General features: G+C 42.0%; 1 protein-coding gene across 1 annotated transcript; it reads left to right on the top strand.

Moving 5' to 3' along the window:
• Window positions 1-74: 74 nt before the first annotated feature.
• Window positions 75-10,053, top strand: MS4A12 (membrane spanning 4-domains A12). The gene is made up of 5 exons (XM_049615001.1): window positions 75-266; window positions 3,313-3,450; window positions 5,834-6,000; window positions 9,639-9,706; window positions 9,759-10,053. The coding sequence occupies exons 1-5, from the start codon at window positions 75-77 to the stop codon at window positions 10,034-10,036; spliced, it is 843 nt and encodes a 280-aa protein (XP_049470958.1). The 3' UTR covers window positions 10,037-10,053.
• The last annotated feature ends 4,217 nt before the right edge of the window (window positions 10,054-14,270 follow it).

The raw sequence follows: 14,270 nt of genomic DNA, 5'->3' as shown, positions 1-14,270 counted from the left end.
CTCTGCCCCTCCCCTGCTCAACCCAACCTCAAACATATGAAACCACACTCAGTCCTTACCCACCAAGCAACACCATGGCTCCTGGGTCCCCACCACCCCTGGGTTTCACGCACCCCACAAAACAAGCTCAGAGTGCCCAGCCTCCCTTCTTTGGGTCTCCAGGAATCATCACCAAGAGTCAGCAGGGCCAAGGAAACATACAAATGGTAAACCCAGCTACAGGAGCAGCAACCACAAACTTTAGAGAAGAAGCAAAGATACTAGGGGTAAGTCTACTTACTATGAGAATTTTAATTTTGCATTTGCAAGGTTTGATTGTGCTTATAAGTTATAGGTGGAGAGAAGTTTGTGATCTCATGACCTACATGTCCAATCATTAAAAATTTCTGAACACTCTTCTAGAAACTGTATAGTGGGGGATGACAACCAATGTAAATAAATAAAGAAGCATAAAAAGTATAAGAAGTACCAGGCAGTGAAGGGCAGGGGTAGCAATTTCAAGTTGATCAGAGCAGGCTTTCCTTAGAAGATGACATCTGAGCAAAGACAGGAAGGGAGGAGCACACCATGCAGACATCAGGGCAAGAGCTTCCAGGTAAAGTTGGAAAGGCCTTTAGAGGAGAACATGCGCTGTGTCTGGGAAACAGGAAGGAGGCCGGTTAAGTAGAACAGTATGATGGAGGGAGGTGGTCGTCTCAAGGAGGGCAGAGGAGGGGTGGGGGCCAGACCCTGTGAGGCCTGGAGGACAGAGGCTCTGGCTTGTACTCTGAGTGGAAATGGGGAGCCACTGGGGCATTCTAACTGGTAACAGAGAGGCGTTTAGGGGAAGGACTTTAAAGTGATGGTTGCCGTTTTGTTTGTAAAAGTTACAGTTGACAGAAGCTATTTATTTCCCCTGAAGACTGTACATCTACACTATTAGTAGCCCCCAAGCACCACAACAGTACAGGAGCCGCAGGTGGTAGGACTTGGGGCATCTGCCCCAGCAGACTCAGAATGTAAAGTAGCTGTGGCCAAACATCAAGAGTAAGTTAAATGACCAAATTACCAAATCTGGCCTGTAGGCAAGTTCGGTCGGTATATGGTACAGCCAGGGTGATACCAGGAGAAAAGTAGACCAGCATTAACCCAACATCTAACTGCCATCAAGATGATGGCAAGGGTGAGGATAAGAAGCCTGAGGTCAGATGACTGAACTTCTTCTCTAAAGAAGAGTCTGTAAAAGCCAAATATAATGCCTAATCACTTCAACTGAGACCCGTGGTTGGCTAAAACAGGCCCATGACACCTCTGAAGTTCTATACAAAAGTGTGATGTGTGTATGGATGGATGTTTAAGAATGGTTTTTCAGGGAGAAGGCTCATAGCTTTCATTAGCCTGAATTTCAAGGAAATTCATTATTCAAAGAAAATATGAATCTCTTAGCACTATTTAGGAAGCTGTGATTTTTTTTTCCAACTCTGATTCAACTTAGTAACTTAACTGTACTCAACAGAAAGCTACTGAAGAAATAAACACAGCAATCTTTGTATCTGCAGTCTTCTTGGGCAGATTAAGGCATACGTTTGGGAAGAAACAAATGGTAAATCTCCAGTTAACTTCTGGCCCAATCTAACAGTTCTTATTTCTCACAAATGTGCTCATCCAGGATGAAGGAAGGTGCTCTAAGAGGTACAAAGATGTATTCCCTGTCTTTGAGGATATGTCTTGGCCAACAAGAAAATGTTTGTGCACCTAAGATTTTTTTTAAAAAAGAACAATATAAACAAGCATAAAACCAAGTAATAAGGTGTATAATCTATATCATAAGATAAAACAGGAATTTAGAAAGAAAGAAGAGCTTACGCTGACCAGTATAATCGAGATGACTTTGTGGAGAGGTGGAGCTGAACCTTCAGGGAGGCTGGATACAATACTTAAGACACAAGTTCTGGAATCAATTTCCTATATTAAATTTCCAGATCTGCTCTTCAGTAATTATATGACCTTGGACACTGCTGTGTTCTGAATGTCCTCCCAAAATTCCTATGTTGAAATCCTAACTTTAAAGATAGTATTAGGAGGTGGGCCTTTGGGAAATACTTATTGGATCATGAAGGAGGAACTCTCATGAATGGGATTAGTGACTTACAAGAGAGGCTCCTGAGGGATCCCTAGCCTTTTCCGGTATGTGAAAACAGTGACAAGTCCCCCGCTATGAACCAAGGAGAGAGCCCTCACCAGAAGGCAACCACCTTGAACGTGGGACTTCCCAGCCTCTAGAACTGTGGGCATAAATTTCCGTTGTTTATAAGCTACCCAGAAGGTAGCACAGTATTTTGTTACAGCAGCCTGAGAAAACTAAGACAGACAGCTCTGTGTCTCCATCCAATCGGTTGGAAGATTACATGAAACAATAAAAGTGAAGGGTTTAGAATATTATCAAACATGTACTTAATGCCCCATAAATTCACCGATACTTCCTTCATTGATATTTTCTCCACAACAGGGATTTCCCAAGCAAAACAGGTCCATTTGGAACGGCCATCAAAGTTACAGCATTTTTTGGGGGGCGCCTGGGTGGCTCAGTCGGTTAAGTGTCCGACTTCGGCTCAGGTCATGATCTCACGGTCCGTGGGTTCGAGCCCCACATCAGGCTCTGTGCTGACAGCTCAGAGCCTGGAGCCTGCTTCGGATTCTGTGTCTCCCTCTCTATCTGACCCTCCCCCATTCATGCTCTGTCTCTCTGTTTCAAAAATAAATAAACATTAAAAAAAAAATTAAAAAAAAAAAAAGTTACAGCATTTTTTCCCAGGGGCACCTGGGTGGCTCAGTTGGTTAAGCATCTGACACTTGATTTTGGCTCAGGTCATGATCTCACGAGTTTGTGGGCTCAAACCCCACGTTGGGCTCTGCGCTGACAGTGTGGAGCCTGCTTGGGATTCTCTCTGTGTCCCTCCCTCATGCATGTGTGCTCTTTCTGTCCCTCTCAAAATAAATAAACTTTTTTTTAAGCATTTTTTCCTAAGAGTCTTTTAGAGGCTCTCAGGGGACACCACTGCATGCTTAACCACGCACCTGAAGAACTCTCCTTGGGCCATCCTTACAAGCCTCCCCAAATACCTCAAACAAGGCCTCTGCTGAGGGCCTGGCTCCAGCGTCTGCCAAAACCTCTGTGGCCGACCTCCTGCGGTACAGGTATATATGCATAAAGGACAGCCATGCATCTTGACGGAGCTGACAACAAAAAAGCAGCAGCAGCAGTGACAGTGATGCCTCATTCATACCTGAAAATGAAGAAGCAACCTGAAAATGCCCGTTTTCTTTTTTCAGGCAATCCAGATCCTGATTGGATTGATGCACATTGGTTTCAGAATTATTTTAGGTTTAATGGACGCCATTTATGGACTAGTTTTTGCATTTCTTTCCTTTGCTTTTATTAGCGGATATGCGATCCGGGGTGGCATCTCTGTGAGTAGACTGCTAGAACACCTCTCTTTCTCACTCTATCAGATACCGCTGTCCCAAGCCTATGCATAGCCCATTTTTTTATAAAAGCCCCACATCCGATCCACTGTAAAAGTGAGATATAGCAGCTCTGGTTGAGTATTTAAAAAAGAAGAGCTTTTCTTCTCCATTTTAACCTGCAGTTTAAACTCATACCCTCAAGTTTACACTGATCAAGTAACCAACAAAGTTTTAGTTCCTGATTATGTTTTAGATGGAAATGTATGTACTGGGTGGAGACAGGCAAAAGGAGGCGATCGGGAACATGATTAAAACATGCAAACGATCATGACAAGAGACGGAGCTGTGAGCTCAGAAGTCATCACACATGGTAAGCTCACAAGAGAATGAGTTCTTTACATGCGAGAAACTAAGGAGAGAAAAAAAGGGAGAAGTCCAAAGGAAACAATCTCGGAAAGTTACTCCAGAAAATGGAGAAGTATGAGAGGAACTTTAGACAGGGAAACTAGATGAACATAAAGAGACCAATCTTTCCTACTAAAAGAGAAGCTCCCACGACCAAAGAACCCATCTTTCACAAATAAATGTGTCTGTTTCTACAGTTCATTGCTACCAGTGCTCTCTATATACTGGCATCCAAGCAGTTTTCCCCTAGTCTGGTAAGTCAGAATGTTTCTACTTTTTAAACTCTTTGAAAGATTCATTTAATTGATCTGGAGAGGAAAATTGAGAAAGAGGAAAATTCAGAAAATGCAAAGGGGAGCACTCTTTCCCCCAAAAATATTTCTACCGGTTGCCTCCATGGTATGTGTGCCCCAGCACGGTCCACACAATTTGCCACTCAGAAATGGCAGAGCCCCATGTCCTGACTGTCTGACTCCCAAGAGCGGAAACTGGTATAGGTAAGGTTTTTAGCTTTATCCTAGGGCTCCCTGGTTCCACCGGGTCACACTGCATTAGGGGAACTCCAAAGCAGAATATAGGAGCCAGGAAATACCCACCCGCCACTTTGGTATCAAAGACTCTCTTATTCATTTGCCACTTCTCAGTTCTGCCTTGCCTTGTATTTTTATTTTTTATTTGCACACAGCCTATTTTTACTCAGATGTGACTTTTGTTTTACAGTTTGTTAAGTCATCACTGAAAGCACCAATTGGGTACAGAAAAAGTTTATGAAACCAATCACTGAGACAGGTCTTTCAACTCTCTTGGCCACAGCTCCCCACCTTTGGCAATTTCCTGGTCTACTTTTGAAACAGGAGCAGGAACGTGATTTGCCAAGACATGGTGACAACCAGAGGAGAGGTGGTTTCAGGATTATATTTAATCCGGTGCAGGAGGAAAGAATGGAAAAATGGGAACACAGAGTCCTGCTGCTCAAGTTCTCCTAGACCAGACACTACACTAGACACTAAACGCTAGACTAGAGACTGGACTAGGGACTAGGCTAGACTAAACGAAACTAAAATCAGTCTAACCTCAATTAACCACTCCTGTCGTCATCTAAAAAACAAAATAAAGCACCCTTTCTCTGCATCATTTATGGATCCTTCCCTCTAACTGAGGTTGTCCAGGCACAGAATCTGTCCATTTGGAGAAGACAGCTACTAAAATGGTACCTGAAGCAATTTTTCCAGCAGCATTTTAGAGGCCCGTGGGGAGACCCTAAGGCATGCCAAAGCTCTTGTGAATTCTAAAAAGAACTAACTCAGCCACTGCTAGCAAGTTGGCTGAAGACTTGGCTTCCCAATTATCCTGCTGCGTGTCGAAATCTTCTTGTAGAAACTGAAGAAAATTTTGTACTCTACCCATACATCTCTACCCACAAAAGCCTAATGACTTCCTCATTCTAAACCTGGGGTTTTTTTTACCGAGTCCCTAGAACGACTTCAGGGTTTTCGTCAATTTCTAAATTTATCAGCAAACATGTCTTTGCAGACACGCTTTTCCATCTATGTAACACTGGATGCTTTGTTGTACTACCTTGTATGGCGGTTTTAGGAGTTCCATGAGACAATGTACGTAAATAATTTCACACAATGCGTGCCGCAGAAAAATGCTCATTGAAGCTTTATTTGTTGTTTTAGTATTTTAAACCGGGAACACAACTGTTATTGTGTGTGAGGCTTTTAGACAAACGCGATGGATGAGCTTCTGCTCTGTATTATGTACCTTTTTCTACAAATACTAGAAGTACGCTACCTTCACTCTGCATACAGCACAGTTTTCAAGAAAACTCAGAGAGGCAGGAAAAACAAGTCATTTCGACTTCAAAATTTGTTTGAAGATTTCAAGGATTGAGAGCCATTATATTTAACTGATTCTTATTTCATTTTGCTTCGTTTTTCTCCTACGTATGATTTCTTTTTCCTGTCACCTCCGTTAGATTAAAGGCAGCCTAGGCATGAACACGGTCAGTGCGATCTTTGTCTCCACTGGAGTGACTCTGCTGCTGCTGGATGCGGGTATGAATGGGATCCTCAGCCAAGACTGCTGGGCAATCGTAAGTATCCCATCATCCACCACACGTCTCCTCTCTGGCCACTCTCACACGTATCTCTCATGACTGTATAGCAGCCCCACTACTATGTCACAGGATCGCTAGGACTGTAGAATAAAGTGGAAGAGCCACCTCTGCAGATGGATTGGGGCAGAAAGCACACCCTCTATTGCTTTCACTGTTGATCACATGAACGATGGGGAAGACAGCTAAAGAGACTTAAAGACGCCCAGACAGTATTTCCTAGAGGTTTGAAATTCTGCGTAACAAAGACAGTCAAGTCATGGAGTAGTTTCATTTTAGACTGAGAACGGGATGAAGGGAAACTGGCCACATCAAGGATGTTCAACTTGTATTAGAGAAATTCGAAAAATGAAGCAACTTGAAAATGAAGCACATGCCTCTCAATGTTCTCCAAACAGAATCATCCATTCATTACCACAGTCAGGCAAAGCATGGACTCTGACCATTTCCCCAAGAGCCAAGTGCACAGAAGTGCTTATAAGAAGGCAAAAATATGAGGGGACTTCTTGGTAAGTACCACGGAGTGAAGCAAGAACACAATATATATCCTCTATAATACCAAACCAAAGAACACAAATTACTCAAAAATTGCCACTTAAATAGGCATCCAAGTGAAAAACCAAATGGTTCTGCTGCGTCTCAAGGTGGCAGAGCACAGCTCCTGACCTGGTTTCTTACTCCCCAGAAACTAAACTATCAAAAGCAGGAAATGACAATATACAGAGAAGTCTCACTAATCCTCTCCGATCGAGGGCTAAGGAGACTTAGGTGGAGAGCAGTCAATTCTAAGAAGGCATACAGCAAATCCTGAATGCTAAAAGCCCTTGGTATCCCAGGACCTCAAGAGAAGTAGGAAAGGTCACCAGAGTTAACTTCTTCCAGTGCACCTTGAAAACCTGGAGGAGTGAGCAGAAATCCACAGGAACAGGATATACCTCTGACCTTGGAGCAAGTGTTACTATAGGCATTTCTCAAAAGAGACAGAGAGAGAGCAGAGCCCACATTCACCAGCAAGAACTGTGCTCAGTGCCAGCTAAGCTATTTTTCTCACTGCTACAGCTGCATAGTTAGCATTGAGCAAAATGTACACAAAACTGTATCTAGCCCTTAAGTTGAAGCTGGAAACAAGGAAGACAAAGTGGACAAAGTTAAGGAGAAATATAATCGGGGAAAACTCACCTGTACTATATCTGAACAAACATAAGGCCTATATACAGTTGTTCACTTGAAGAATGAGAAAACTGAAAAAAGTGGTAGGAAACTATCTAAATACATCAGAGTGATTAAAGGAAGAAATGGAAGGAAAAAAAGGAAGAGAGGAGGAAAGAAAACTTAAGATTCCCGCAGGTTAATGGGTCACCAGAAACACTCAGATGCCTATTATTTACTTTGAATAAAAGATACACAATTCAACTGATTAGAACAAAAGACGTATCAGATGATAAAATGGATGCAAACACACGTGTCTTCCCTCTTCCTCACAAGATGTGCCCTGGTTTGATGGAGATGTGAGTCACACAAACGAGGAATCCACTGAGTGTCCTCGTTCTCGTGGTTAGATTCCTTACTAGTCTGGGCAACCACTTCCTTAAATTTTAGCTCAAATTCCTGTTCTCTGACAGAACGACTCTACTCTGTGATTAACACATGAACCAGCTCTTTGGTTTCAGGTATTGGTATTCAATCCCAGGTATAGGTTTTTCCATTTAACACAGAGACAACAAAAGAAATTTCCAATAGCAGGTCAAGCCATGTTATACCATGTCGCAGCAGTGGCACACGTAACAAGCAAAACAATACCACCAACAAAAAACAATACGGGAGAAAACATTACCCAATTATCAATAGAAGATTTCTCATGAGCATTTTTATACTACTGAAAATCATTAATTAATAAGAAAATAAAATGGGGGGGCCTGGGTGACTCAGTTGGTGGAGCATCCGATCTTGATTTCGCCTCAGGACATGATCCCAGGGTCATGGGATCAAGCCCTGCATCGGGCTCTGCTTTGAATGCGAAGCCTGCTTAAGATTCTTTCTCTCTCCCTCTGCCCCTCTTCCCACTTGTGCACGCTTTCTTTCTCTCTCTTCTCTCTCTCTCTAAAAGAGAGAGAAAAGAAAATGGCAGGATGAAATAAAAAGAACTGTGGCACTAGAGAAACCAAGTAGCCCAAACCATTACAGATCTAACAAAGAAATCACACACAGCAAGAAACACAATGGGCTCAATAAATATGGTAGAGAGAAAACCTGCTGTCACAGTCTTCACAGAAGACAATGAGACAATGAGAAATACAGTAAATAGAAAGAAGATGATAAACATGGCAGACAGGCAAGTTTCATCCAACATAATAATACTTGGTTTCCCTGAGTAGAGAATCCAACACATGGTACAGAAAAAAAGTAACCAGGGATACTGAGTAAAAAATCCTGAACGAAGAGAATCACTGAATTTTTACGTTGAAAGAGAATAACCTATCTGGGAGAAAGACACGTAAACTCATTGAGAAAGATGCATAGATATAGACCCTTGTTAAGGTATCAAGTATAACAACAGATTCGTTAAGGTTTTAGGCAGAGAAATCCAATCACCTATAAGCTGGAAGAAAAGTCAGCGTGACTCAGTGTCCACCACAGCAACATGCAGGGAGGAGAGACAATGGAGCAATGTCATCAAGTTTTTGGTGACAAGAAACTGTGAGTCAAGAATAACACATCCAATAAAATTCTTGAACAAGGCTTATTCAACCACACATGATGTAAATTAAATCAAGAACTCAGAAAGGCAGGGAGAAGTTGTATAAAAAGATTAGCAAGGAGCGCTAAACCAATGAAATGATCATCTGGGACTGGAAGACTGAACAGCAAGGGGAATGACAGCTACAGGAGTGAATATAAAGCTTTTAATGTTCACCCACTCCCCCCACCAAAATAAGTGAAAAGTGACATAATCACCAAAATCTGAAAGGTGAAGAGAGGTAAGACGAGACAGATGTCAAATAAGAGTGCCCAATCGCCTTATTCTTCGTAAGCAATCATTTCACACTAAAATTGAAACGGGTAGGTTTAAAATTACTTCAACCTCTTCATGGATTTCATACACTTTTAGTTGTAATTTTAGCAGACTTAATTTACTTATTTCTATTCTTTTAAAATCAAATGGTATTTACAAACTTCAAAACAGTAAGTACAAAACAATTCCATTCTTGAAGAGTTCTTGCTGTCTCACCACACATCCATTTTTCTATCTGCCTTTTGGCCTCTACATAGAGTTCTAGAAAAATAGGCAGAAAATATTAATTTTGCTTATTTCTAGGCAGTGACATTAGGGAGGATTGATTGTTTTCTATATGGCTTAATTTTTTTTTTAATAAGCAGGTAACATTTTTATAAAAACAAGAAATCCATTGCAAAGAAAAACAGTGCGCTTCTTTTCCAATGTTTCTAAACAGTCTGCTGGAGAAAAGGAAAGTCTTGTGGCATTTTAAAGAAAATTCAAAATTAATTCACATTTCCCTGAAATAAACATTTGTTGATAACACAGAAACAATCATGGAGTAAGCTGAGCATGAACAGTGGCACCTTTGATGAGCCAATAACTTTTTGAAGCCTGCGGGGAGCCCTCCTGATGAGTCAAAATTTCAGCGTGTTTTTTTCTTGATCTCAGATTCCTTTCTGGGAAAGGAATCTCAGCCCTGCTGATCATCTTCTCGGTCTTGGAGTTCTGCACAAATTGTACTGTAGCCCATTCTGCCAACGAAGCAATCACCAAGACCAGCAGGGTGAGCTGGGCCTCTTCTCTGTAAAATAATTGAGTATGTGCTGGAGGAAGAAGAGCAGCAGTCAAGTCCCACGGCAGGTTCCCAAGAGCTCAGCTTGAGTCAGGGGAGGGAGAAAGGGCTGGGGACCAGGACTGAGGAGGACTGTAGTAACCATAGTGCTTCTTTTATTCTTTCTTCCCAGCCTGTCCTGGTTATTCCAAATGTGTATGCAACCAGTACCTTGGCACCAGAGTCTTCCTCAGCTCCTCCCAGAGACGATGGCCACCTCGCTTATGCCATTTAAAACAAAAAAGAGCACCAGAAAATCTCACGGGGTTAAACTGCTCTGCAGGAACTTCTTAAGAAACTGTCCTCCACAGTCCACGATGATCGCTGATCTTTGAAGACCGTGTTTGAGATTCTTCTTACTTTGTCACTAATGATAACCGCATGTATTTCCCTGACACAGGTTCTTCCCACATACCACTACCACACTGGCAAAGGCGAAGGACCGGAAGACTGAACATGGCTCATGGTATTTTGTACATTCGTATCATCAAACCCTGCCTCCTGGATAACTACAAAGCTTTGCTATTTACAGAGTATTTTCACGTACATCAAACTCATTTGCAGTGGGGTAACAGCAGGCCAAGGATGAAACACTGAGGGAGTTTTACTGGGGTTATGGCTATTTTGTCTCTGAAATGGGAAAACCCTGGGCGTGTTTAAAAGCTAAGGGGAACAATCCGGCTAAGATAGAGAGCTGTTTAATATATTAGAGAGAAGGGATGACTGTGGTATAAGCATCAAGAAATCAAAGTGTATATGGAAGGCATGGCCCAAGTGATGCAGAAGGGTGGTTTAGTCACATAACACAAAGAAAAGGAGATGTCACTGTTGCAGATATCAACAGGTTTGCAGGAATAGTACCCAGGATGTAGGAAACCCCATTAGGTGTCATCCCTGTCAAAGCAGAAGTGAGGGGGAGCCTGCGTGGCTCAGTTGGTTAAGCTTCCAAGATCTTGACTTCGGCTCAGGTCATGATCTCGCAGTTCATGGGTTCAAGCCCTGCATCAGGCTCTGTGCTGACAGCTCAGAGCCTGGAGCCTGCTTTGGATTCTGTGTCTGCCTCTCTCTCTCTCTCTCTGCCCCTCCCCTGCTCATGGTCTTTCTCTCTTTCTCTCCCTCAAAAGCAAATTTAAAAAAATTTTTAAAAACTAAGCGGAAGTGAGGTGACACCCAAGGTCGGGGCCATGTGTAGAATCAGAATATTGAACAGAAAGGGTAATGTTGGAAAAGTCATGGAAATAGAGAATAAACTGATCAGAGAAACAGAAGAGGACTGCCAGGCTACCCTGAAGGCACGTTTGAAGCGATGCTCACAAATTTATAACACAAACTGACTGCTTCAGCACGGCTTGGGCTGCTCAGATGCGAATCTAGATAAAGTGCCTATTTGGTTTCATCCAGGATTAGGGTTTTGCAAGACAGGATGACAAAATACCAAAGGGGCAGAAAAGCATGAGACACTGCCAAAAGTATTACTGAAAAGATGGATTATGAAATCTAAACTAGGTTAAGAGGGGAAGAAAAAAAAAAGGACAGATAGATTGATCAAAAATTGTTATCTGCCTTTCTCCAGTAGAGATGTTGTAAAGATCAAATAAGATAACATTATGTGAAAGCAGTTTGGAAACAGCAAAGTATTACCCATTTTTGAAGTTTCTGAATTATTTTTAAAAGCCAAGTGGGACAGGGGCACCTGGGTGGCTCAGTCAGTTAAGCGTCCGACTCGATTTCGGCTCAGGTCATGATTCCAGCATTGTGGGATTGAGCCCCAAGTCAGGTTCCATGCTCAGCATGGAGCCTGGCTGAGATTCTTTCTCCCTCACACCGCCCCTCTCTCCGGCTTGTGCTCTCTCTCTCTCTCTAAAAATAAATAAAATGAAAAAGAAAAAAAATTAAAAGCCAAATGGGACAAAATATATAGGGAAAGAGTAGGCAGAGAAATTGAAATCAAGGAAGAGGCAGATGAGAAGAATGGAATTTTTGCATCTGGGAAAGCAGATGTATTATGTCAGGTGACTATTACACAGTTCCAAATTTCCTGGTCTGCCTGGGTCCTCACTATTTAGCATTTTGGGTAATCAGGAATGCTGTGCCCTTCACCATGAAGCTCATCAGCTAAATGAAAATAAAGACACGCACCCCATGGTCGGAGGGCACTAAATAGCACCCAAAATGCCTGGAGGGGTAGCATACTGTAAATCTAGAGAAACAACTTAAAACGTAAGACTTGCTTTAGGGAAGAGAAGCATGTCTAGCAAAGCTGATTTTTGAAATAAATTTCCATCAAATAAATTTCCATATTCTTTTTCTCACTTTACTTTAGTAGCAGTAATAATGATAATAACAAATATTTAGCCCACTCTATGTGCCAGGCACATCCCAAACACTTAGGAAAAATCGATACGTTTAATGCTCACAACACCCCTGTGAAATAGGTACTATAATCAGCATCATTTTCTGGGGGGGCCTGGGTGGCTCAGTCAGTTAAGCATCCGACTTTGGTTCAGGTCATGATCACATGGCTCATGAGTTCGATCCCCACATCAGGCTCTGTGATGACAGCTCAGAGCCTGGAGCCTGCTTTGGATTCTATGTCTCCCTCTCTCTCTGTCCCTCCCCCGCTCACACTCTGTCTCTCTCTCTCTAAAAAAGAAATATTAAAAAAAATTTTTTTTTTTAATAAGTATCATTTTCAGATGAGAAAACCACAGCAGAGAGATTAAAAACTTGCCATTAAGACATGCAGTTGGCAAGACGGGAGCATGAACCTGAACCCAGGCAGTCTGGCTCCCAAGTCCACACAGTGTTCCTAACCCCTATTCCCACTCTTCTTATGGTCTGGGGTAGAATGAGAGATTTGTAGCTCCAAAACAAACAAACAAACAATGTTTCTCTATAGTAAACTTCTAGTCCATGTTGAAGGAACCACCTGACTCCGATGGGAGAGAAGGAGTTTAGTAATATAATAAGTACGGTCATCACTTGCTTCCTGAAAGTTGCCCTGGTACCTTTTAATCACACCTAAGAGTCTCTTAACTCAATATCTAGCATGTCAATTGATTTGCCCCCTCTGATTCTTCTTTTGGCTGGATACTCAAAAGATGCTAACAGATACGGGTTTCAACCATCTAAAATTTGTATTTTAAGTTGAGGCCTTGGATAGTGTAAATAAAAAAAAAAAAGACTGCCTACTTCTGCAATTTTAACAATGCTGTAAGCATAACATTCTTATGTAGTAGATTCCTTTTAAACAAAGCAAACATGTTTTTATGCAATTGGGGAAAGCATTCAAGCATTCATTCACTCATCATATAGCTAGTGAGTGCCTACTCTGTAGAGGGTGCTGTTCTGTGCGCTTGAGAAAAACAAAGCTTCTGTTCTTGGATTCCTATACCCTCTAAGTGTTAGACTTCCTATGGAAAATCATATCAGTAAGTTTAACTTTAAGTTTTAAATTGCCTCAGCTTTCTAAAAATGTAACTGTGATCTGAGACCTGAGAAAGTGACTGGAGTAGAAATATACCCTAGCATAGAAGTCATATGCCTATTACTAATACTAAATCACTATTGGAAGGCCTTATTGATCATGCTGGATGGATCCATGATGATCTATGGGTCATCATGTTCGTTCTGGATCATCTAAAAACATATTCATTTCTTCATTCATTTGCTCAAAAAAACATATTACTACTTTGTGACCAAACACTGTTCTAGGCTATTACACAAAGTTAAGGTTTTACATACCTTGTATTTGGGGTAATATAAAATGGAGTAGAGCAGGCCTTATCTAAATGCTAGTATATACAGGCTTTTTTCATGTGCAAGGAAAAAATGCTGGGTTTGAGTACAAGACTTCACTCGAGAAACGTAAGTGAAGCTACACGAGGAGAACCCACATGTACCATATATTTATTGTCTTCCCGCCTCAGAACAACACAGGTTATGATTAGATCTCTAGGGCTCCAGGGTGTCTACCAATTCTAAATTCTAAGACTTCAAGAAGGTCAAGATCTCAGCATGAGATACACGGGTTCAGAGTCCTCCTTCCAGAATCCACACATACATCACGGATACGTACGTATCATTGATTCATTCAAGGCCTACACAACAATTCCAAAAGCTCTTTTCTCCACAGTGTGTTTTGCATTTGTTACATCCCTCTAAAATTCAACCGGTCACAACTGTCCCCTACTCCCATGGAGCAGATGAAGCTATCCTAAACCTGGATGACCAGGAGGGAGATGCCCAGGATCCCCAGGCATCTATTTGGAGAAGCGGTTCGAATCAGGGGAAAGATCCTGCAGGAAGTTTTGAGCTCAAGTATCTGAAGCTGGAGCTCAAAGAGCAGGAAGTGGAGTTCAGCTGCCAGCCTGGCCTCCATGACTGTGACCATGACCGGGATTGAGCTCCATGAGGAAAGCTGTGTTCTCATTTGCACATGGACTGTACCCAGGCTCCTTGCTCTGTGA

The sequence above is a fragment of the Panthera uncia genome, chromosome D1 (assembly GCF_023721935.1).
Source record: "Panthera uncia isolate 11264 chromosome D1, Puncia_PCG_1.0, whole genome shotgun sequence".
Lineage (NCBI taxonomy): Eukaryota > Metazoa > Chordata > Mammalia > Carnivora > Felidae > Panthera > Panthera uncia.
Note: the sequence above shows the minus strand (reverse complement) of the source record. Positions and strands in the feature narration are given on the sequence as shown.

Excerpts from the sequence above, each read along its gene's own strand:
- MS4A12 (XM_049615001.1), top strand. The coding sequence starts at position 75 with ATGGCTCCTGGGTCCCCACCACCCCTGGGTTTCACGCACCCCACAAAA. Across the intron at positions 267-3,312 it reads AAGAAGCAAAGATACTAGGG|GCAATCCAGATCCTGATTGG; the intron begins GTAAGTCTACTT and ends TTCTTTTTTCAG. Across the intron at positions 9,707-9,758 it reads CTTGGAGTTCTGCACAAATT|CTGGGCCTCTTCTCTGTAAA; the intron begins GTACTGTAGCCC and ends CAGCAGGGTGAG.